The sequence below is a fragment of the Eptatretus burgeri genome, chromosome 7 (genome assembly GCF_056783735.1).
Source record: "Eptatretus burgeri isolate ZD-2024b chromosome 7, Ebu_testis_v1, whole genome shotgun sequence".
Taxonomy (NCBI): domain Eukaryota; kingdom Metazoa; phylum Chordata; class Myxini; order Myxiniformes; family Myxinidae; genus Eptatretus; species Eptatretus burgeri.
Window position 1 is genome coordinate 103,520,131 of NC_140967.1, and position 25,008 is coordinate 103,545,138.

Below are 25,008 nucleotides of genomic sequence, written 5' to 3' on the forward strand. Positions count from 1 at the left end.
CTTCACTTTTGTCCCCAAATTTCAGCTTCCAAGCTCAAAGGGTGGCTGACATATCGCCCAGACAAACAAACGAACAAATGAAATTGCTCGTTGAGCAAGGAATTGCCGAAATAACTTTGTCATATTTCCATGATCTCTGAAAAAACAAAAACCTGGAAATCAATTTGGTTCTTATAAGTCGATAGTGCTACTGTTTAATGAGTTATAGCACTTAGTTTGGTCATGATCATAACTTGGAAGTCAATCGGACTTGAAATGGCGTTTTTATTGCAATTTGAAATTTTTGACCCGACCCCCCTGACATTCGACCCCCAACCGCTAAGAAGGGTGTTGGTGTGACACTCCAATGAGACATATGGTTGGATGCAGTATTGGAAGATGCACATTTTGGATTTGGTTTGAAGTCAATACGACCATTTTAGCGGACGTTATTGCGAAAATAAGAATTTCGGTTTTTCGGTGACCTTGACCTTGACCGCCCGAGATTCACCAAAAACGACAAGTGTCTAAGTTGGACCATGGCTGATGTCTGTACCCAGTTTGGTCATGATCGCTGAAACGGTGTGGCTGCCACAGGGTAAACAAACATAAACAAACAGACAGACAGACAGATGCACAGAATGACACATACAACCGACCAACATAATTACTGAAATCCAAAGGATTCCGGCAATTAATAAACAAATGGAGTAAAAAACTGAGTACTCCCTTCCTTCGGCACCTGGCGATGACGTCATGCATCCCCTGTATATGGAATTTGGAAGTAGCGGTGTACAAAAGTCAAGGGGTGTGAATACTTTCTAAAGGCACTTTATATAACATGTTTGTGTGACAGACGACTATTGTTGCTCACAGTCTGTGCAGTTTTGGCTGTTATGGGATGCGATCTGTGCCTTGCTGCTTGACCAAGCTGGGGGTGTGTGTATTTCAATATTTAACCAAATATGGTTTCATGGTCACAAAGAAACGATTGTGTTGTGTATTGTCCTGATGTGCCCCAAAAAGGGTGAAAACGTTGGCTGACCGCTCCACCGTCCTTTATTTGTGACCTTTAAAATCTTGGTCTTCAAAACAGACCCGAGTCTGCCCAGGGAATCTATATGGTGTTTGAGGCGATGTGATACTCATGATGCTTATGTCATGTCACCATTATCAAGTCGGATTGTTCCCAAGCGATTGGTGTGGACTGTGTCCAATGGGGATCGGCGGAGTGCTCGTCACACTCCACATGTTTCGATTTTCCCACCGATCACATCATGTGTGTTCTGGTTTAATGGTTTGCATTAGCAGGAACAATCGACTGGGTGGCAGACGGATGGTTGTTCTGTGCGGATTATGCGGTTTTACCGTGTGAGACATAATCCGTGGCGATGCTCACCGTAACAGTCAGGAGGTGCGTCTGATGTATAAACAACGAATGTTGTCATCGTTGGTTAGATATTTATTGGTATACCATCCTGTCTGAAAAGTCTGAAATCTGGATTGGTGGTTCTGTTTGATGTTTCACTGATAAGGACCATATAATCTTTGTTTGTTTGACAGTCACTGTATGAGGCCTCTGTGTTGGAGGTAATGCTTTGGTGTGGACTGTTGTCCAATGGGGATCGGTGGAGTGCTCGTCATATTCCACATGTTCACACACATACACGCTTCACTGATGGACCAGTTTGTCGTCGTATTTGCCAAAACTTTTGTAGAAGGAAAGAAAGACAAACTTATCCATGCATAGAGTGCTTTAACCCTGCACCCTTACCCCAGTCCCCCTCACATCCTCAAACCCCATTCCCCCACACTTCCCCCCCCCCCACCTCACTTCGTCCTGATGTCTCTTTTCGGTAGAAATGTCTCACACATGAGGACAGACTTTGATAGGCCGCTCCGTTTTTTTGGGGGGGGGGGCAGGGAAAAGGAAGGGGAACAAATTTACCAGTGCAAAGAGTGCTTTTACCTCAGCCTTGCCCAGGTAAAAAAGGAAATTGTTATACCGTCTGCCACCACCACCAGGTAGCACTACATGGTACACATTTACATTGAGAATTTACGCCCCCCTGCCCTCCCCCACACCCCTGCATGAGGCCACATAGCCTATGTTACCCCCCACATAAAGTTGCATTTGTACGAGAAGTTTAGAGTTTGTCACCTAAAAGATGTGGCCGTGTATGAGGAACAAAGATAGATAGACAGAGAGAGAGAGAGAGACAGAGACAGAGAGAGAGAGACAGAGACAGAGACAGAGACAGAGACAGAGACAGAGACAGAGACAGAGACAGAGACAGAGACAGAGACAGAGAGAGAGAGAGAGAGAGAGAGAGAGAGAGAGAGAGAGAGAGAGAGAGAGAGAGAGAGAGAGAGAGATGGACAGAGACGGACAGAGACAGAGACAGAGACTGCAGTATATTTATTGTTGCGGAAATGGCCCTTAGTGTGTTATTAAATATAGGATTAGCCCAGATCCCCCATTAAATGCATGTTTAGCCAGGTTGTTCGGTAATTTGATGTTACATGTGTGTCGGGAGGTGTCACAGGCTGTTCATCGTTGGTACATTGGTGGTGGACCGAGAGGTTCTTCTTCTTCTTCCTTCCTCTCTCCAGACAATAGTCCCCGCCCAGCGCTGAGAGGGGGAGTGGCCTAGAGAAGGAAGTGAAACTGAAGGGAGGAGCCAGTCAGCTGAGAGGCGAGCAGTCGGCCGGGAAGATGGTGGTGAAACTGAGCGCCGGCGTGGCGCGATCGGCTGAATAAAACTGGCTGTGAGTCAGCAGTCGGCTTTGTGGTGAAGGAGCGCCGAAAAGGATAAGGGAAAAACTGTAGTCGACTTTGAGGCGGGCGAGCTTCGAGAAGGCGGTGGTAAAACTGCAGGAGCGCCAAAAAGAAAGGTGGAACTGAGAGCGCAGTGGGAGTCGTGATCTGCTGGTAGGGGATGGCTATGTCTGTCTGCGATCTGCTTCATTAAGGAGGCAGGAGAAACGACTAGTGTGAGTCGGCGATCGACTTCAATGAGGAGGACATCGTCAGGTTCATCCAGAGTCCAGTGACGGAACCTCTGACTGTCCCTACTCACCTCACAGCTCGACGACGTCTTGGAATCCCATGGACCCAGCCTGCGGAGCCCAACACCTCGATTTGGCCTGGTCTGGTGAACAGGCCAGGCCTGGACTTGTATGCTGGACCTTGTGCGAAACCAGCTCAAACCCACCATCGATCTGACGGTCTTGTGCCGTCGACCTTACGCGGGGTCAGAACGCGCAGAGGCTGCGTGTGTGAGGGCTGCGACAAATGGACGAGCGCCATCTTGCTATGCGCCGTGTTTGAGCTTGGGAGCTCGAATCCGTGGACATCGGCTTGTCACGAGCCACATTTGTGCCTTTGACACTTTCCTCTCGTCCATGAAACATCACCAAATACTCTGTGTCTTGTCTGCATGCTGTCCATGTCTTGTTTGCATGTCATCTAAGGTTTATCTCATTGGAGTTCCCTTCGAAACCCGTAATCCGTAGCTCCCAAGTTAAGAACGGGTAATAGAGTGATTATAACATTGTCATGGATGCTTTGCTTGTGTCGTGTTACCCGATGTGGCTGATTCGTCTGAATCTGCCGCTTTGAATTAATTTGTGCCACGCCGATGAACGATCCGCTCGATTTATATATAAAAACCAAAATGGTTACAGACTGGTAGACTCCGCTCGGTCTCTGACAAAACCAATCTGTAACCGGGGTCTATTCCACCAACTGGCAAGGTACAGGTGTATTTTGGTATCATGATTCGAGAAGCGTAACCCGAGAATTGTGCCGAACCAGCCGGAGTTATAACCCCGGAGACGGCGGTGGTTAGGGTGGCGCCGAATCTGTAATATTTGGCTGTCGAAAGTAGGGTGCGAAAACTCAAGCTGGTTACGGACCGATTGACGCATTCGTTCGAACCCCCCCCCCCCACCCCCGAATCCGTAACAATATGTGTATATATATATATATATATATATATATATATATATATATATATATCCAACATGTGCCTTGACATGTTCCCCAGTTTCACCGTGGATATCCGGAATTTGCATGTGGGTACTGTGCACTGCACGGCGCACGCACAAATTGCCATGCACATGTACAGAGTCACGTGACAGTGCTACACACGTGGTATTGATCAAGTTGCAACGCAGCACGATTCGCTGAACCATCCCGGCTGTGAAAAACATTTTTATTGATGTCTAAACGTGATACCACGCCTTTCAAAAAATGAACGTCTGTATGCTATTAGCATGCTTTCAAACGTTGTGTATGCTATTAAACGTTGTGGCTCGGTGTTTTGGTGTTCATTCAGAATGACGAACAGTCACTCTGGAGATGTTATCAACAAACTGGCAACATCAGAGACTGTCCACATTCTGGGTGACCATGTGTGACATAATGTCGACAGGACAACCATATATGGTTGGGGCACCATAGGACTCGGTTCCAGTCAGCAAGTTTAACTTCTCGCAGCATCCCGGGCTTGTGACCAATCAGTGCCAGAACTCTCAGAAAGCGGTTAAGCAAGCATAACATCCGATCACGATGACCAGTAGTACGTCCGATTTTGTTGCCAAGTCATCGACATGCTTGCCCAGCTTGGTGTGGAGCAGGTCTGAGGTTCAGGAGACAAGATTGGTCTGCTGTCCTCTTTACAGAGGAGTCAAGGTTCCATCTTGACAGTAGTGATGGCTGTTGTCACGTTTATTGATGGGAAGGGGAATGCTACGCTGACACACGTGTTGTGCAACATACGTCATGGTCTGGGGTGGAAGCGGCGGTGGAAGCGTGATGGTATGGGGAGGCATCACTGCACATCAACGAACTCAGCTGGAGGTCATTAATGGCAATTTGACAGGTATTCGGGACCATGATGAAGTTCTCCATCCTCACATGCTCCGATTCCTGCAGCTTCATGGATGTCACATCACAGTTCAAGAGGATAAAGCACACCCTCATTTCGCACGAGTGGTCACCGACTTGATCGCACAACAGAACGTTCCCACACTTCCCTGATCAGCTGTTTCACTTGATCTTTCTCCCATAGAACATGTGTGGGATGAAATGGAACGATTACACCGACAACGATCCTAAACACAGAAGTAAATCCACAACAGAATGGCTGAAGCAGAAGAGATTTTGCATTTTGGAATGGTCAAGTCAAAATCCAGACCTTAATCCAATTGAAATGTTGTGGCAGAACCTGAAACGTGCAGTTCATGTAAGAAAGGCCACAAGTATCTCTAAGTTGAAGCAGTTATGTGAGGAGGAATGGGCCAAACTTCCTCCAAGTGGATGTACAGGACTGATCAAGAGTTACAGAAAACGTTTGGTTGACGTTATTGCTGCTCAAGGGGGTGTCACCAGTTCCTGAATGAAAAAGTTCACGTACTTTTTCCGACAAAGAAATTGAATGGGGGACATTTTTAGTGGGAAGGGACATCAGACCGAATGGGGGACAAAAAGGGGGGAGGGGGTTAGGAGCGGGACATGAAGACGGGGATGGGGAGGTGTTAAAGCACTCCATGCAGGGGTAAATTTGTTTTCCCTTCCTTCTCCGCTTCACCCAAAATGGAGGGTATGTTGAAGTGGGAAAAATAATAATCAGAGGTAGCCGGCGATATCGTGTGAGGGAAACATTTCTAACAGCAAGGGAGATGTGGGGGGGGGGGTTGAGGTGAGGAGTAATTGGTAGGGGGTTGGGAAACACAAATGTCTGTATTAATATACAACTTTGTGAGGGAGGTAACCTGGGCTATGTGGCCATGCCCTCAGTCTGTTTTGAGTCTGCAAAGTTATACCAAAGTGACCAATATAGAAATGTTTGGCAAACAGGATGACTAATTGGTCCGTTAGCAAAGCATCAGGAAGGTTCTGCTCGTAATTTATAAAGCCTAGTCCAGAGCAGCAAGGAATCTTCTGTATTTACGTGGCCATTTGAAAAACGGTTATCATCATCATCAACTATATTGACCTTTGTGAGGCCAGTGGCCCTTAATGATCGTTTTCATGGATAGATTTCACAAAGTACATCAGTACAGCATTATGCCTCTTTCAAAAGCTACATATTTTCATTATTGCACATATTTTGAAAACTAAAATCAACTCGTGAAACGAGTCCAAGCTTGGAGTCCCCTCGGCTCAAGGCTCGCTCAGCCAGGGCACACGGAGCGCTGGCAGCAGTGATAAGATCCCCTGCACCATGTCCGCAAACGTCGAGCAGTTCCTGCGAACCGCCAGGACAAGTACGTAGCACAGAGTAAGCACCGCTGCGGTTGGTGCACCCAAGTCTTGCAAATGGGCAGTGGGAACAGACCTGGGACGCAAAGCAGCAGGAGCGGCCGGCTCAGGATCCAGGACCGTGCATTCCCGCATATCAACACGAGACCGAGTGCATCCCACTCCAACACCCAGAACACTTTTTAGTCACAACGGCGAGCTTACTCCGAGCGCTGTGTGGCTCCACCCGCTCTGCTGCTCGTCCTCTTGGGCCTGAGTCATCGTCCCAACATCCTCCTTTTGTGACTACACTCGATTCTGCCATTCTCGTGGGTCATCCCAGTTCCGACGCAGCAACGCTGTGGTCAGGGCCACAATCAACAGATCATTCATTGCCTCAGCAATGGCCTTGGAACGGCTCATCAAGCGAGATGCATGCTCAAGTACAGCCACCATGCACGCTACATCCGCGATGGGAGGCCATGGCAAAATGTCTGCCATGCGGTGATGATAGAACAAACCCAGATGTGATGGAACAAACCAACATGTTAATTGGTGCAAGTAATTAGCCACGGCTGATTTATGAATTTAAGAGGAACCTCGGCTCCGTTTTGAATGCTCAAAATCATCAGAAAAGGCCTTCAACCTTGCTGAGTTCTTGGGTCGATACTGATCCTGACGATTCTCCAAGGGTGTAACGGGTATGTCAATTGGCGTTACAGATTTCTTGGGTCACTGTGGTCAATTTGTTTTATCCGTTAAAACTGGCCTTGATACTACAGATGGGAAGCTGCTTTGCAGCCAACAGGCAGGCCTTGGTCTGCTGTATGCTAGCAAATAATCTTTTATTTAAAGGAGAAAATGGTCTGTTTAGCCATGAGGCTTGTGCGGAACTATTTTCATAAATAGTGAGTATTTCATCGTCATTAAAGAAGACAAGTACTGCAAATGCATCATTTTGTTTGAATGGAATTTATCAGGTCTTCTCTGACATGATCCGTGACCAAAATTAAGGAAATATTATCTGGAAGGTTTGGGAGTGATCAAGTATCTGAAAACTAAATTTGGGAATATCCAGATGGAAGGCAAATCAAAACGTGTCTTCACAAAGGTCATGCTTGTCGTTACTCCATTTTTAACTTGGAGGTAAAGGCTCTTGGAAAGGCAGACTGAGTTTTGGCATGTTTTTCTGGAAAGTTTGCTGAAAACACAGAACAAAAGATGGACAATGATTGTACGAAGAAAAAATTTTTAAATGATGGTGACTCCAGAACACACAAAAGTTTGAATTATCACGCAAGTACTGTAAGGTAAATAGGGATTGGGTTTTAACTGATATGGCTTGGTAAGGCCACATGTAATCATGTAAGCAAAGATGAGTGCTGCAAGTATGGCTGTGAACATGCAAGTTGCTGCTGACAAGATTAGCATCATACATGTTAGGCTTTACTTTACCGTTTCATCACAAAGAATCTCCAGGATGTGTTTCAAAGTCCTTGGCGAGACTAATGCAGAACTGGAAGCTGTTTCCTCTTGAGCCACTTCATCCTTGTTTGTCTTGAAACTTGAGCTGGGATCCTCAGCCTGCCCCATGGCTGCACTCATGGTGGAACCTTCTCTCTGCAAACCTTAGAGTGTGGAGGTGGAATGTGAGCAATGAGTATGATGGTGAGAGCAGAGTGCTCCGTCAGTGACTTTCAAATTATGGCAACACCACAACATTCCAAAAAACAACATTACACACATGCATTTGTGTATACAGTATATGTACATATATATATATATATATATATATATATATATATATATATATATATATATATATATATATATATATATATATATATATATATGTCAACACCCATGCTCTTCCAGCCAAAGAAAGCTGCATAAAGCAACCAATAAAAGCTACACAAGGTAAGCCCTTTGCTGTTACAAACCTGGCCCGGGTTCCTCTACAGCTGCAGACATTCACAAGTAGCGCATACATAAGAATCCCAATGCTACACGCCCAACTCGGCCACTAAACCAGTTTTCTCACTTGGTGGCTGTTCATCAGTGACAGTGTCGCCAACCGCGCACTACCAAGGCTCCCAAGCATGTACCACGTGCAATGTTCGTTACAGTGAACGTATAAGTAACAAGACCCAATCACGTCTCTCCATCGTCAAAGAATGTCTGCATTTAGTGTAAAAGTCCACTGATGTCTTCGTGTGTGTTCGTCCTTCATTTGATTTTTGTACAAGCTCTTCCATGAGCCTTAGATTAAAGTAAAATACAGTTATGTTTCACCACCCTTGGTTTTGTACTGCTGGTATGGACTTGAAATGAGGTGAGGAGTAAGGGTGTATTGACAGTGTGGAAGACAGTCAGGGTGCTTGTCCAAAACATACATTAAATTTTTCTATGCATTTTATATAAAACCACATGCCATGTGATATCTTGATGCTAAACCATGAGGATTGTGGTGTCGTATTTTGGCATCGTAATGTGGTGTCATTTTTTTTCATTCTTATTCTTCATCCTTCACAATCCCACAATAAAAGCAAAATGTCAAAAGATATCATGATGGTAATCCATAAGAGGTTTGTGGTGTTGTATTGTGGCATTGTAATCCATCCATCGGGACCATACTCTGTGCAGAGCGTTGCTGCTGCCTAAGCAGCCTCCTTGGCTATTGGGCATAATCCTGGACAGGTTGCCACTCCAACACAGGATAACAGCAAGCTGGCACTCATTTTGCTGACTTCAGAAGGATGACAGGCAGAGTCAACCCCACCTGGTATAAATTCAACAGTAAGTGGGATTTGAACTCAGGATCCAAGGATCTCAAGCCCACCACCTTAACCATTAAGCCAACACCAGACTTGCATTGTAATGTGGTGTCATTTCTACCTTGTTTGATTGTTTTTTTGAGATTTCATCCCTCGAGATTTCTACATTTTTTGAATGCTTTTTGTTTTTCTTGTTTCTGAAATTTTTTTGAAGTAATAAAATGCTTAATGTTTTATATATTTTGTTATTGATTAAATCCATCTTTGTTATTAAATTTGGCTTATGGTACATTCTACCCCCCCCCCTCAATCCTGGCTTTTGGTTCAGTCCACTATGTGGATGAACCACACATGAGAAACGATGCGATTATCAAACAAATAAAAAAATGCTTAATGTTTGATGCATTGTTATTTTGGAATGGATTCAATCCATCAATGCTATTAAATTGTTTTAATACTTGTATCAGTTGATTTGGGGGATGATTTGGTTGTGTTTCGCTTGTGGAATGGAACTGTCCATTTTCCCCTTCCCACAATCCTGGCCTGGTTTGGTTGAGTCCACATTTACGGTGAATTTATTTTCCAAATAAAACGATTAATGTTTTATATATTTTTTAATTTTAGGTTGCGTGCACTAGCCCAGAGACAAAGTAACTTCCTCGCATTGGAATCACCAGCATGGCTTCAGGAGTTATTGAGGTAGGTTGGGCTGCAGTTTTACATTGTTTTTAGAGGGGAAGAAGAAGAATAAGAATAATAATAATAATAATAATAATAATAATAATAATAATAAAAATAAGAAGAAGAAGAAGAAGAAGAAGAAATTTGCGATTTAGGCCTAAGTCACATTTGCTCTACGGCGAGGATACGGCAGCCGTACGCCCTCTGAATTGACAGAAACGTGCGGTGGCTGCAGAGTTTCTGCGGTGCCCTCAGGGTGGCCCTACGCCATTTGGCTATCTTTTACAGGCTGTAAGGTCGCCGTGGAATTATAACGCGGAGTTATAACTTTTTTCATTTCTACGTTCGCCATAGCAATTCGAAAATCCGAAACAAAAAAACCGGTTAAAAAAAAAAATTACCCACTCGTTACTGTCCGTCTGACCGCACGTTCGCCTTAGGGCCCCCCTGCGGTCCCCTTGCAGGCACCTTGAGGCTACCTTGCATCTGCCTTGAAAATTCTATGGCCGCCACAGGGCCCCCTTAAGGTCACCGTGCGACATCAAATCAAAGACCGTACAGCAACCCCACGTTTTCGGTCTCCACAATTTAAGACCGAAGGCCCAAGTCACATTTGCTCTACAGCGAGGATACGGCGGCCGTACGCCCTCTGAATTGACAGAAACGTGCGGTGGCCGCAGAGTTTCTGCGGTGGCCTCAGGGTGGCCCTACGCCGTTTGGCTATATTTTACAGGTCGTAAGGTTGCCGTGGAATTACAACGCGGAGTTATAACTTTTTCATTTCTACGTTCGCCGTAGCAATTTGACAAGCCGAAAAAAAAAACTGGTGAAAAAACAAAAAAATTAACCGATTCGTTACCGTCCGTCTGGCCGTACATTAGCCTTAGGGCCCCCCAGCGGTCACCTTGCGGGCACCTTGCGTCTGCCTTGAAAATTATATGGCCGCCGCAGGAACGCCCTAAGGTCACCGTGTGACATCAAATCAAAGACCGTACGGCACCCCCACGTTTTCGTTCTCCACAATTTATAAATATGCCGTGCGGCTACCCGAAAAATAAAAACATATGTGACTGCTACATTTTGTGACCGTGGAAATACTGTGGCCGCCGTATAATTGCTAGTGGCCGTAGATTTTGAAGACCTCACGGCCGCCGTGGCAAATGTGACTTAGGCCTTAGCGATCTCTCGATGTGGTACTTTAGTGATGTATTCTGGCATCTTTTTAAGTCTTGGTAGTTCAGAAAACACTCGAGAATAAAAGTTATGGCTTTTAAATGCTAATGACCACTCTTCAAGAGTCTGAGCATATCATTGTGCACACATTTGAATGGGCGGTCATGTATTTTTCCCGTATCATCCCTCTATATGGAGTACTACCGTATTCGATGATATTTTCTGGACATTACACAGTGCACTGTTTCATAGCTTGCTATTACTTGTTCTATACTGTACTAACCATATGCCTTACTTATCATTGTGATACGCCCTATTGGCTTTACAATGCTGGAACTCATCTCGTGAGGTTATGTGCTTCTGGCATACATCTCACCTGTTGTGAGAAGTCTGTGCACGAGGCTGGTGGCTGAGCATGGGACAACAAATTTCCCGAATGGTCCGCGATTCTCTAAGCAAGAGGTTTTCACATCGACACAGGGCAAGCCGAGCACCCACTCATTGAGGAGATGATGGACCCTTAAAGTGGAATGAGCCATACTTTGGCACTCTTCCTCTGCTGTGAGCCATGCCTTGCAGAAATTCTCTGAGTCGACGATGGCAAAGTGCCTGCCAAGTGAAATGGTCGGGAATCATAATTGAACGTGTATCGATGACTCAAAACATCATCCAACTTTGTCGTATCAGGAAGTCGTTAGAATTCCTATGTAGGGATGACACGGACACTCCATAGGTTTAATACACGACAAATCCTCAAATAAATCTACCAAGATACAAACCTATCAACCTATAAAGTATCTACCAGTTGTCTTGGTGGATTTTACATCAAATGACACTCATTGAACCTTCGGATAGCATCGCTGAGATACAAAAAACTGACCAACTCAAAATATCCGTTTTGTAATTCTTCTTATTCTTCTTTTCAGACAGCCTAACTCCAAATTAGTTTACGCTAAGGATTTGGTTTAAACACAAATCTAGTGCATTTTATAGTGGGAAGGTCCATAACTACTCAGAATTTTCACAACTCAAAAGGATTCCATGAAAAGTAAGCAAAACTGCTTAACTACACATAGGAATATGAAGGAGAACAAGACTTTGGTGGGAGCATGCCCGTCAATCAGCCTGTTGTGGGGGAAGCCATGGTGACAATTCGTCGACCGAGAATTAACAGGGTCCAACTACACTTTTTTAAAGTTTGAGAAAAATGAAATCAAAAATTCAAAGTGGAATTGCCGCTATCTCATAACATTTTATTTTCATATCGTGTGCTACATAACAGGTACATATAAAGGTTACATAAAATAATCTTACTTATTTTCCTCTGTTGCCCTTCTACATGGACTTCTTCTAAATTTGAATGAAATGTCAGATAGACCCTGTTAATTCTCGGTCGACGAATTGCCCGAGGACCAATCGCACCTAAATGGGTGTGGTAAACTGCATAAAATGCCGTAGAGTCCGACAGTCGTGACAACAGAAAAACACTTTTTTAAATAGGTGTGGTTAATGGTGTAATATTATGCACTGTCCAACAACCGTTATTGCCAGAAGTACGATAGTGATCTCGACACAGAAAACCGAAAAAGACGGTGAATTGTAGGTCGACCCATGTGAGTACATCTATTAATTACGTACCATTTGAATGCGACTACTGTATTGTACTGTACTTCATATTATATTAACTTTTTTATTACATTGTATTGGCCCGTTAGTGCGTCTATTAACTATGTATTATTGCACCGTGACGACATCTGGACCTTTCAATTTGACCCTTAGACCTTTCAGACCATTAAACCTTTCGACCTTTACGGTGTGCGTTGTACCAAAAGTGCAGTGTGCTTGAACACATACATACATATGCAGCAAGCATAGAAATTTCAGAATTTCAGTTTTCAGTTTTTTCGCACAAATTATACACCACACCAGAGATAAACAAATCAACTCTCTTCTTAAAGTCTAATGACCTTTGTAATAACTGCCTGCTATTTATCAAGTGTTCTCAGAAACAAATAACCAGAACAGAGCCAGACAGTTTGCTAGCTAACAAGTGTTATACTTCTATGTGGTACTAAATGTGAGAATGGTGGTGGACTTCCTGTGTAAGGATGGCACAGAAACTACGTACTGCTGTACATGTTATTATTGCTGTCCATTATATAATAGTAACACTATTTAATGGAAGCCTGGTGTTGGCTTAGTGGTTAGGGTGGTGGCTTGGGATCCTAGGGTCCCGAGTTCAAGCCCCGTTGGGCCGCTGAATTAATACACCAGGGGGTTGACTCAGCCTGTCATCCTTCCGAGGTCGGCAAAATGAATATCAGCGCACTGGTAAGAGGGACACTACATCAGTGGCATAGCCACGTCCCAACCAATGATGCAACCAGCAGCCACAGGCTGCACTCGATATAGAGAGAGAAAACTATTTAATGGGAAGTGTTTTCACACATAATCGACAAGATAATTAATTAATCGTGCAATCAAAATAAAACTCTCCAGCACGTTGTAAATTATCTACATGCCAATAATTATAAATACGTAAATAATCAAGTGAAGCCATCCCAAAATCTTTCTTTGAAAAATAGTTGTACGCTGTCCATCCGTGTGTCCATTTGCATTGATTGTACGTTGATTGTGTCCATGTATGAATTTAACCAGTGAGATATTAAACCATTAACTAACACACACACACACACACACACACACACACACACACACACACACACACACACACACACACACACACACACACACACACACACACACACACACACACACACACACACACACACACACACACAAACCAAATCGAGAGAGAGGTATTGTGAGTGTCATTTGCAGGCACAGCCAATATTCAAAGAAAGATGTAGGGCTGGTTTCACATGATCATCTCTTATGACCACCCCTATCTTGTTTACATACATTTTGGCAAACCATCCCTCCATCCTTTTCCATCATTTTACATTAAACAAAATGTTTTTTATTACTTATATCTTCGACACATCATCCGAGCACTTTAATACATCTTTTAAACCTTTTTTCCCCCCATCATAACCCCTTATTGCCTCATCTTGTGTTGTAAGTCCTCTTGCTGTTCTGTCAAGAGTTGCACATCGTGGTTGAGTACGCGGATCGCCTGCTGAACATTGTGGTGCTGTTTCTCCAGGGTTTTCCTCAATTTATTCAACACGTCGTATTGCCTGTTCAAAAGATAAGTACTTGCATTTGTACGTGTCAGGCAAGTACGTTTACTGTTACAACACAAAATCGGGCACACTCACGTGTACCGTAAAATGAACACGTCACAAAATATACAATTGCGCTGCACTACCAAAAATGAACATCTCATGCCAAACTACAATACAAACGTAGCTCGACACAACTCGATAACCAACACAATGACGAACCGCACAACCAGAAAATAAACATGATACAGCCAAAGAACATGCATGGTTTCACACAAACAACAACAATAAAAACATCACAAGAAACTGTAAACAACCACAACAAAGTATAATGGTTGGGAGGATTGGATGGTGTACACATTGGGAAGCTGTGGTTTGTGTATGTATAAATCATTATGATTTACGTGTTGTTATTATTTTGTATACAAAGCCAAGGCTCGCTAGAACACAATGGATAAGGACGCAACATAACATAAAGGAACAGCAGGAAGAGAGGGGGGATGCCAACATCAAGGCCGAGGGACAAAATAGATGGAGATTGACAAACAAGGGATATTGGTAAGAATGAGGGGTAAGGGGTGGACAAGATGGATACATAAGAAAACTCTCAGAAAGGAATTTTGGAATTTTGGAAGGAGGTGGGCTTGGTGGGTGGGGGAGGGGGAGGGGGAAGGGGATTTAACGGGTGTAGAAAAGATCATGGTTTTGGATGGGGGATGATCCAAGATGGTGGTGAACAGCTGTCTTGGAGGGAATAATTAAATTGGAGAGAATGTGGAAGTTGGTTTTACAGGTGGGGGAAAAAAGAGAAACTAATGAGTGGAGGTGAGCAGTGATTCTGGATTTTGGGAGTGTAACCAGAAGGGGGTTGCTGGTGAAAGACATATTTCAAGTGTTTGATCAGATTGTGATTCTATCAAGGTTTGTATAGAGGGAAGAGGCTGCCACCTGCCTATCTGAGGGATGAGGGATGTCACGGCAAAGGGTGGAGTCATCCGCAAAGAGACAATGAGTATTTTCTGGAGTCAGAGAAATTGTTGGTGAATATTAGGAATAGTATGGGGCTGAGAACACTGCCTTGGGGCACTCGTCTTGATAGTTTATTGTCTAGATCTACTGCTGCTCTTTCTAGTGTTGGTTACACCTTGCGGCATGGTGCGTGGTGCACCCTGGTGTGTGTGTGTGTGTGTGTGTGTGTGTGTGTGTGTGTGTGTGTGTGTGTGTGTGTTATCCTGCAGTGCAGTTCTTTACCCTTTACTGTGATGTGAATCAGTGTTTTGTTGTTTCATAGCAGTCCGCAGCAATTGGTGCAGAATTGAATGATCGTGTGTATTCTTGGGGGTTTTTTGGGGATACAAGGTTGGGCCTCATGGGAGAACTCGAACAACGTAAAAAAATAGAAAAGAATAGAACACAGTGGAAAGTGGGAAACCACCCCAATAGCAGGGTTAGGGGGGCACATTTCAAGGAGGAATGGATGAGGCGAAGAATGCTCAATACAAAAGTTCAAACACAACATTTCAAGTTCTCGAAGAAAAGGAAGGGAAACATCAGCGATAAAAGAGCAATAGAACAAGAAATAGAAACATGGAGGGAGAAGGCAGAAAATATAATAACCTGGAAAGGAAGGGATGGGTTTTGTGAGGGTTGATAAGGGTAGAAAAGATGACTGCAGATGCCTGGATGACCTGAGAATAGTGATATTTCGTAGCCCTGGAAGGAAGTACGAGATCGTACACATGGAAGATGTTGGTTCCACAGGTGGGAGAAAAGGAGAAATGAAAATGAGTGGAGGTGAGCAGGAAGCCTAGATTTTGGAAGTTACACCAGAAGTGAATTACTCGCAGAACACTTGGGACAGAAGTGCGTAAGTGGCAGAACTCTTGGGACAGAAGTGCGTTACTGGCAGAACGCTTGGGACAGAAATGCGTTACTGGCAGAATTCTTGGGACAGAAGTGCATTACTGACAGAACGCTTGGGACAGAAATGAGTTACTGGCAGAATGATTGGGACAGAAGTGCATTACTGGCAGAATGAATGGGACAGAAATGCGTTACAGGCAGAATGCTTGGGACATATATGAGTTACTGGCAGAATGATTGGGACAGAAGTGCGTTACAGGCAGAACATTTGGGACAGAAATGCGTTACTGACAGAACGCTTGGGACAGAAATGCGTTACTGGCAGAACGCTTGGGACAGAAATGAGTTACTGGCAGAATGATTGGGACAGAAGTGCATTACTGGCAGAATGAATGGGACAGAAGTGCGTTACAGGCAGAACATTTGGGACAGAAATGCGTTACTGACAGAACGCTTGGGACAGAAATGCGTTACTGACAGAACGCTTGGGACAGAAATGCGTTACTGGCAGAACGCTTGGGCCAGCAATGCGTTACTGGCAGAATGCTTGGGCCAGCAATGCGTTACTGGCAGAACGCTTGGGAGAGAAATGCGTTACTGGCAGGATGCTTGGGACAGGAGTGCCTAAGGCCCAGTCACACCTTGACGTTTTAGCCAGCAATGGTAACGTATCAAAATGTATGTAAAACGCTGGCTTACGTTGAACTTTTGATGTTTTTTTTTAAAGACTCGGACATATTCATAATGAGTTGGTCGTATGCATAACATATTAGTAACGGACACAGAACGTTTTGTTGTCTTATAGATAACTTATACCAACGAATGTTTAGCCTGTTGTCGGCGTTCACAACCTATGCCCAACGATAGTCTAACTTATGCATAGCGCGCTGCACGTATCGCCGACGATCACGTGGCGTAGCCTATTAAAAGGCTGCCGCACAACGATTCAAATCATAACCGCCGGAGAAATGGAAGTGCCAACATTGCAGTCACACCTTGGCGATCTTGCCAGCGTCTGCCGACCTCTGAAAAATGCGTCGAATACAGTTTGAGTAAGTTTGGTATACGTGAATAGAACGCTAAAGTACGCTATCATACGTCGTAGTAAGTGGAGTAAGTCTTGTAATTTTGAACGTGTTAAAAATTTTACGATGTACTTGCCGTATGCCTCATGCCCGGTGTATGCCCCGGTTAGAATAGGTGTACCATATCCCTGTGTGTCGTAAGAGGTGACCAGGGTTGCGTCAGGAAGGGCATCCAGCGTAAAAACCTATGCCAAATCATTATGCGGACAACAAAACGAATTTCCATACCGGATCGGTCGAGGCCCGGGTTACCAACGACCGCCACTGGTACTGGTGGTCAGCAGGGTACCAGTGGAAATTGTGCTACTGCTGGGCGAAGGAGAAGGCGAGTCCGGAGACAGTGGGAGAGGGGGAAGGGTAGAAGTGTGCAGGTGAGAGTTGGAACTCTGAATGTTGGGACGATGACTGGCAAAGGGCGAGAGTTGGCTGATATAATGGAGAGAAGAAAGGTGGATATACTGTGTGTACAAGAGACCAAGTGGATGGGGAGTAAGGCTAGGAGCATTGGAGGTGGTTTCAAACTGTTCTACCATGGTGTGGATGGGAGGAGAAATGGTATCGGGGTAATCCTGAAGGAAGATTATGTCAAGAGGGTATTGGAGGTGAGGAGAGTGTCTGACCGAGTGAGGAGTGTGAAGTTGGAAATTGAAGGGGTGATGATGAATGTCATCAGTGCATATTCCCCACATATGGGGTGTGAGATGGAGTATAAAGAAGATTTCTGGAGTGAGTTAGATAAAGTGGTGGAGAGTGTATCCAAGGATGAAAGAGTGGTGATTGGAGCAGATTTCAATGGGCATGTTGGGGAAGCGAATAAAGAGGATGAGGAGGTGATGAGTAGGTATGGTCTCAACAAGAGAAATGTGGAAGGGCAAATGGTGGTAGAGTTTGCAAAAAGAATGGAAATGGCAGTGGTAAATACGTATTTCAAGAAGAATGAGGAACGCAGGGTGACATACAAGAGTGGAGGAAAGTGCACACAGGTGGATTACATCTTAAGCAGAAGATGCAACCTGAAAAAGATTAGTGACTGTAAGGTGGTGACAGGGGAGAGTGTAGCTCGACAGCATCGATTGGTGGTCTGTACGATGACTTTGGAGGTGAGGTTGAGGAAGAGAGTGAGGGCTGAACCAAGGACCAGATGGGGGAAGCTGAAGGAGGAAGACTGTTGCGTGAAATTTAGGGAGGAGGTGAGACAGGCGCTGGATGGTGGTAAAGAAGGGTGGGATGATTGGGCAACTACAGCAGAAGTGGTGAGGGAGATAGCTCGGAAGGTATTTGGTGTGACATCTGGACAAAGGAAGGAAGATAAGGAGACTTGGTGGTGGAACGAGGAAGTACAGGAAAGTACAAGGAAGAAGGGGTTGGCAAAAAGGAAGTGGGATAGTCAGAGAGATGAAGAAAGTAGGCAGGAGTACAAGGAGTGGTGGCGAAAGGCAAAAAGAGAGGTAGCAAAGTCCAAGGAAAAGGCATATGACGAGCTGTATGAGAAGTTGGAGACAAAAGAAGGGGAAAAGGATTTATACCGATTGGCAAGACAGAGGGACCGAGCTGGGAAGGATGTGCTGCAGGTTCAGGTGATAAAGGATGCAAATGGGAATGTGCTGACGAGCGAGGAGAGTGTGTTGAGAAGGTGGATGGAGTACTTTGAGGAGCTGATGAATGAAGAAAATGAGAGAGAGAGAGAAGGTTGGAAGAGGGGTGGATCAGTAAGGATGAAGTGAGGACTGCTATGAAGAAGATGAAAAGTGGAAAGGCGGTTGGCCCAGATGGTATACCAGTGGAGGCATGGAAGTGCTTCGGAGAGATGGCAGTGGGGTTGTTAACCAGATTGTTTAATAAAGTCTTGGAAAGAGAGAGGATGCCGGAGGAGTGGAGATTAAGTGTACTGGTTCCGATTTTCAAGAATAGGGGTGATGTGCAGAGCTGTGGAAATTACAGAGGGATAAAGTTGTTAAGCCACACCATGAAGGTGTGGGAAAGAGTAGTGGAAGCTTGGTTGAGAGGAGAGGTGACGATCTGTGAGCAGCAATATGGGTATATGCCAGGAAAGAGCACCACTGATGCAATGTTTGCTTTGAGAATGTTGATGGAGAAGTATAGGGAAGGCCAGAAGGAGTTACATTGTGTATTTGTGGATTTAGAGAAAGCTTATGATAGGGTGCCAAGAGAGGAGTTGTGGCATTGTATGAGGAAGTTGGGAGTGGTGGAGAAGTATGTGAGGATTGTGCAGGATATGTATGAGGACAGTGTGACAGCGGTGAGGTGTGCGGTAGGAATGACGGACTGGTTTAAGGTAAAAGTGGGATTGCACCAAGGATCGACTCTGAGCCCTTTCCTGTTTGCAATGGTGATGGACAGGTTGACGGATGAGATCAGACTGGAGTCTCCATGGACTATGATGTTCGCAGATGACATCATGATCTGTAGGGAGAGTAGGGAGCAGGGTGAGGCGAGCCTCGAGAGGTGGAGGTACGCAATGGAGAGAAGGGGAATGATAGTCAGTCGGAGTAAGACGGAGTACATGTGCGTAAATGAGAGGGAGGGTGGTGGTATGATGCGGTTGCAAGGAGTTGAGGTGGGGAAGGTGGATGGGTTTAAATACTTGGGATCAACTGTCCAAAGTAACGGAGAATATGGGAGAGAAGTGAAAAAGAGAGTGCAGGCAGGATGGAGTGGTTGGAGAAGAGTTGCAGGAGTGATTTCTGACAGAAGGTTAGCTGCAAGAGTGAAAGGAAAAGTATATAAGACGGTAGTTTGACCAGCTATGTTGTATGGTTTGGAGGCGGTGGCACTAACAAAAAGACAGGAAGCGGAGCTGGAGGTGGCAGAGTTAAAGATGCTGCGATTCTTGTTGGGAGTGACGCGGATGGATAGGATAAGAAATGAGTATATTAGAGGGACAGCGCAAGTAGGACGGTTTGGAGACAAAGTGAGAGAGGCGAGATTGAGATGGTTTGTACATGTGCACAGGAGGGAAGCGGAGTATATCTGGAGAAGGATGTTGAAGATGGAGCCGCCAGGCAGGAGGAGAAGAGCAAGGCCAAAGAAGAGGTTCATGGATACGGTGAGGGCGGACATGCGGGTGGTTGGAGTGTCAATGGAAGATGTGGAGGACAGAGTGAAATGGAGACGGTTGATCCGCTGTGGCGACCCCTAACGGGAGCTCGCCGAAAGAAGAAGAAGACTTGCCATATACCTCACACGTTCCGCATGCGATGGGAATAAGTTGTACGCACGATATGTGAACGTTGGCACACGTCGACAAAAGTTACTTGTAAGCTACTCATAAGTCGAAACACGTCGAGCTAATGTCTAGCATACCCGAAAGTTATTTCTAACTTATGAGTAACGTGGTTTGAACCAATTCCTTACGTATTCCCAATGCACATTGACGTATGTAGACGTATAATATTTGATTGACGTCTTCCGGACGACCAAATAACGAAATGAACGTGTTTCTAACTTACAACTACCATATAATGGCGTATTGGCAGCGTTTAGGGGAATTCGTGTATAAAATACCCCCGAGAGGGAGTGCCGGTCATCTCTGCCAGAGGTCGACAGAAGCAAAATCAAATTAGGGGCATCTATAATCGAAAGGTGAATTTCAGGTCGAATTGGCTTTATTTCAGTGTCGATCAAGTCGTATCTCGGCCACAGAGTAGAGGAGCGCGATGATGTCAGCGCGCACACGCAAAACCTTTACGTGACTCAACGACGCGTCTGTTCTCGCACGTGGTGTCACGTGACGAGCCGTGACGCGGCGGACGAAATCTTTTTTTATACAATCATAAAACATCTCTTTTGCACCGGAATTTTTACAGAGACCTGTAAAGCGTGTTCTAAAACCCTCAAAAATGTAAACATTAATCTCCCAGACCCCAACAGTAAGCCTTCCCTCGAGGAGACAATTCTAGGCTTCATCCTGTGCCTGCCAGAATCCGTGGCATCTCGGCACCAACACCCACCCACCCAACGCATTCGAAGCATTTCCCTGATTAAAGGTGAATTTCAGGTCGAATTCGCTTTATTTCAGTGTCGATCAACCTTATGCAGTGCGAAAGGTGGAAGCATAATTGAATTTGAAGTTAAAATCAGCGCGGGAGACCGTGTTGAGGTCTCCGGCGCACCACGAGGCCGATAAAAACTATAAAAATCGGAACAAGAGCAAATTTCAAAAAAATGGCTCGTGTTGTTCTTGATAATAGTCTTTCGTATCTGAATCACTAATAACATTTGATCTCTCTTGATAAATGAGGGAGGAGATACGATTTTAAATTGACGATTTTAGCAACTTTGACAACTTCGTGACCTTGACCTCGACCTTGGATGACCTTGAAAGTTATATCGTTGTGCATGTCTCATGGACCTCTATCCATTCCACTATTGGTTATTTGTCTCCACTCGGTTTGATTGTGGACGGACGTACGGACGGACGGGCAGACAGACTGGCTTTATTAGGTCATCTCGACTGAGGTGTAGAGATGACCTAAAAATAGGCTTCACACAGGAGGAACCCGTCAGTGTTCCAGACTCCATGGTTTTTTTTTTTTCTTCGGCATGACGGTGATGTTGACACTTCGATTTCTAGTGCGGTTATGATTTAAATCGTTGAGCGGCAGCCTATTAATTATATTATATTATAACCGCACTAGAAATCGAAGTATCAACATCACAGTCATACCGAAGAAAAAAAACAAAAAAACAGGGAGTCTGGAACACTGACGCTAAACATTACCTCGACGTGTTTTGACTTATGAATAACTTACAAGTAACGTGTGTCGACGTGTGTCAACGATCGCATAACATACCTAAAACTTATGGCCAGCGCAGCGGAAGTTGTGAGTCATACGCTGGCATAAGTCGTAAAATTTAAACATGCTAAAATTTGAGGACAACCACAAAGTACAACGATGTAAGCCAGCGTACTAAGACGTATGGCAGTGTTTTTCAGCGTGCTCTCAATGTTTCCAAAACTTACCCATAACGTATTGGACGTGCGCCAGCATCTTAGCCAATTTTTTCAAAAATCGCACAAGCTGGCTAAAACGTCAAGGTGCGACTGGGCCTTGACTAACAGAACGCTTGGGACAGGAGTGCATTACTGGCAGAACGCTTGGGACAGAAATGCGATACTGGCAGAACGCTTGCGCCAGAAATGCGTTACTGGCAGAACGTTTGGGAAAGAAATGCGTTACTGGCAGAAAGTTTGGGACAGGAATGCGTTACTGGCAGAACGCTTGGGCCAGAAATGCGTTACTGGCAGAACGCTTGGGCCAGAAATGCGTTACTGGCAGAACGCCTGGGACAGATATGGGTTCCTGGCAGAATGCTTGGGACAGGAGTGCGTTACTGGCAGAACGCTTGGGACAGAAATGCGTTACTGGCAGAATGCTTGGGACAGGAGTGTGTTACTGGCAGAACGCTTGGGACAGAAATGCGTTACTGGCAGAATGCTTGGGACAGAAATGTGTTACTGGCAGAACGCTTGGGACAGAAATGCGTTACTGGCAGAACGCTTGGGATGAAATGTGTTACTGGCAAAACGCTTGGGACAGAAATGCGTTACTGGCAGAACGCTTGGGACAGAAATGCGTTACTGGCAGAATGCTTGGAACAGAAATGCGTTACTGGCAGAACGCTTGGGACAGAAATGCGTTACTGGCAGAACGCTTGGGACAGAAATGCGTTACTGGCAGAACGCTTGGGTCAGAAATGCGTAACTGGCAAAACGCTTGGGCCAGAAATGCGTAACTGGCAGAATGCTTGGGACAGAAATGTGTAATTGGCAGAATGCTTGGGACAAGAGTGCATTACTGACAGAACGCTTGGGACAGAAGTGCGTTCCTGGCAGAACGCTTGGGACAGAAATGCGTTACTGGCAGAACGCTTGGGACAGAAATGCGTTACTGGCAGAACGCTTGGGACAGAAATGCGTTACTGGCAGAACGCTTGGGACAGAAATGCGTTACTGGCAGAACGCTTGGGACAGAAATGCGTTACTGGCAGAACGCTTGGGTCAGAAATGCGTTACTGGCAGAACGCTTGGGACAGAAATGCGATGCTGGCAGAACGCTTGTGCCAGAAATGCGTTACTGGCAGAACGTTTGGGACAGAAATGCGTTACTGGCAGAATGCTTGGGACAGAAGTGCGTTACTGGCAGAATGATTGGGACAGAAATGCTTTACAGGCAGAATGCTTGGGATAGAAACGCGTTACTGGCAGAACGCTTGGGACAGGAGTGTGTTACTGACAGAACGCTTTGGACAGAAATGCGTTACTGGCAGAACGTTTGGGACAGAAATGCGTTACTGACAGAACGCTTGGGACAGAAATGCGTTACTGGAAGAACGTTTGGGACAGAAGTGCATTACTAACAGAACGCTTGGGACAGGAGTGCATTACTGGCAGAACGCTTGGGACAGGAGTGCGTTACTGGTGGAATGCTTGGGACAGATGTGCGTTACTGGCAGAACGCTTTGGACAGGAGTGCATTACTGGCAGAACGCTTGGGACAGAAATGGGTTACAAACAGAATGCCTCGGACAGAAGGGGGTTTCTGGCAGAATGCTTGGGACAGAAGTGGGCTACTATAGTTTCTAGTTTTGTCTATTTTCAAATCTCATAATTAACTTCATTATGAAAACAAACCAAGTGGAAACTAGAAAGTATCTTAAAATGAAAAAGCTGAGCAAGATGTGAGGCAGGGGAGCCAGTTCGGAGGGGAGAGCTGGCTTTGAAAGCCAACTTTGAAATGTGGTTTGCCCAAGAAAGATCATGGCTGCCAGTGTGACCCAGGACTTTGAATGACTGAATTTCAAGATGATTGCTAAGAAAGTAGATAGGAGGGTTTGCCAGACGGTCCTTTCGGAGAGAGATAGTGAGAGTGTGAGATTTGTCAGGATAGAAAGGCATATTCCAAGTGCTTGACGAGCTTGTGAGTTTGTCAAGGTCTGAAGAGAAGGAAGAGGCTGCAGCCTGTTTGTCAGAAGGATGAGGGATGTCATGACAGAGGGTGGAGTCATCAGCAAATAGGTATGTGATTTTCCAAAGAGTCAGTGAGATCATTGATGAAGATTATGAATCGGACTGGATCCAGAACACTGCCCTGGGGCACTCCAGCTTTGACAGGGACAGGAGACAAAATAATTCCGTTGAGAGCCATACATTGGCTACGAGAGTCGAGGAAGTCGGTCAGCCATGTGTGGAGTTCACCCTGGATGCAATAGGGAGAGAGTTTGAAGAGTAAGCCAGGATACAAGACTGTATCAAAAGCACGAGATATGTCCAGAGAGATGGCCCAGATCTCATGTTAGACGTTGAGGGCTTACATCCATTGCTGGGTGAGTCGAAGCAGCATGTTCAAGATAGAGTGACCTAGTCTGAATCCAAATTAGTGAACTGAGATGAGGTTGTTGGAGAAAAGGAATAATTTCATATCAACTGCGATGATGGATTCCATGACCTTACTGATGATTGGAAGTAATTTGATAGGTCTGTAGTTGATGGGATCAGTTTTTGCACCTTTTTAGGTCATGCAGTGATGTTGGATGATTGCCGGGCAAATTATAGGGTGAAAAGGCCTATAAAACCGGAGGAGACACTAAGGTCGAGTCAAGGAGGTCCTGTGGGAGGAAGGATTCTGTTAAATTAAATAGATGTCTGATTTATCAGCTGCAGCCTGGATTTCGAGATCTGTCAGGTTGGAGTGGAGACCTCAGATGTTTGAGGTTCACACCATTAGGGATAGGGGAGGTGTTGGGAGTGTGCGGAATGCGGGTGAGGCTTTGAAGTGACAAGATGAGGCTTTGGTGGTGGTGGTGGTGGTGTGAGTTGAAAGGTTTGAGTGCAGGGTAAGGTTTGAGTATGTGGGGTGCAGAGGAAAGTTTGTGTGTGTGGGGTGTGGGGGAAGGATTGAGTGTGTGAGGGGTGCGGGAGAAGGTTTGAGAGGATAGAGGTGAGGAGGGGTGCAGAAAGCGGGGACATGAAGCTTTGAGGGGGTGGGGTGGGGGTGGAT

General features: G+C 45.2%; 1 protein-coding gene across 4 annotated transcripts in view; it reads right to left on the reverse strand.

Annotated features, from left to right (window-relative positions):
• Positions 1–25,008, reverse strand: part of DRC1 (dynein regulatory complex subunit 1) — a 77,152-nt gene that overhangs the window by 21,405 nt on the left and 30,739 nt on the right. For all 4 annotated transcript variants that reach the window (XM_085890070.1, XM_085890068.1, XM_085890071.1 and 1 more), the window contains exons 10-12: positions 13,920–14,054; positions 11,231–11,463; positions 7,682–7,854 (exon numbers count right to left, since the gene is read on the reverse strand). In XM_085890070.1, coding sequence (XP_085746196.1) covers positions 7,682–7,854; positions 11,231–11,463; positions 13,920–14,054 — 541 coding nt within the window. The remainder of the gene's footprint in view (positions 1–7,681; positions 7,855–11,230; positions 11,464–13,919; positions 14,055–25,008) is intronic.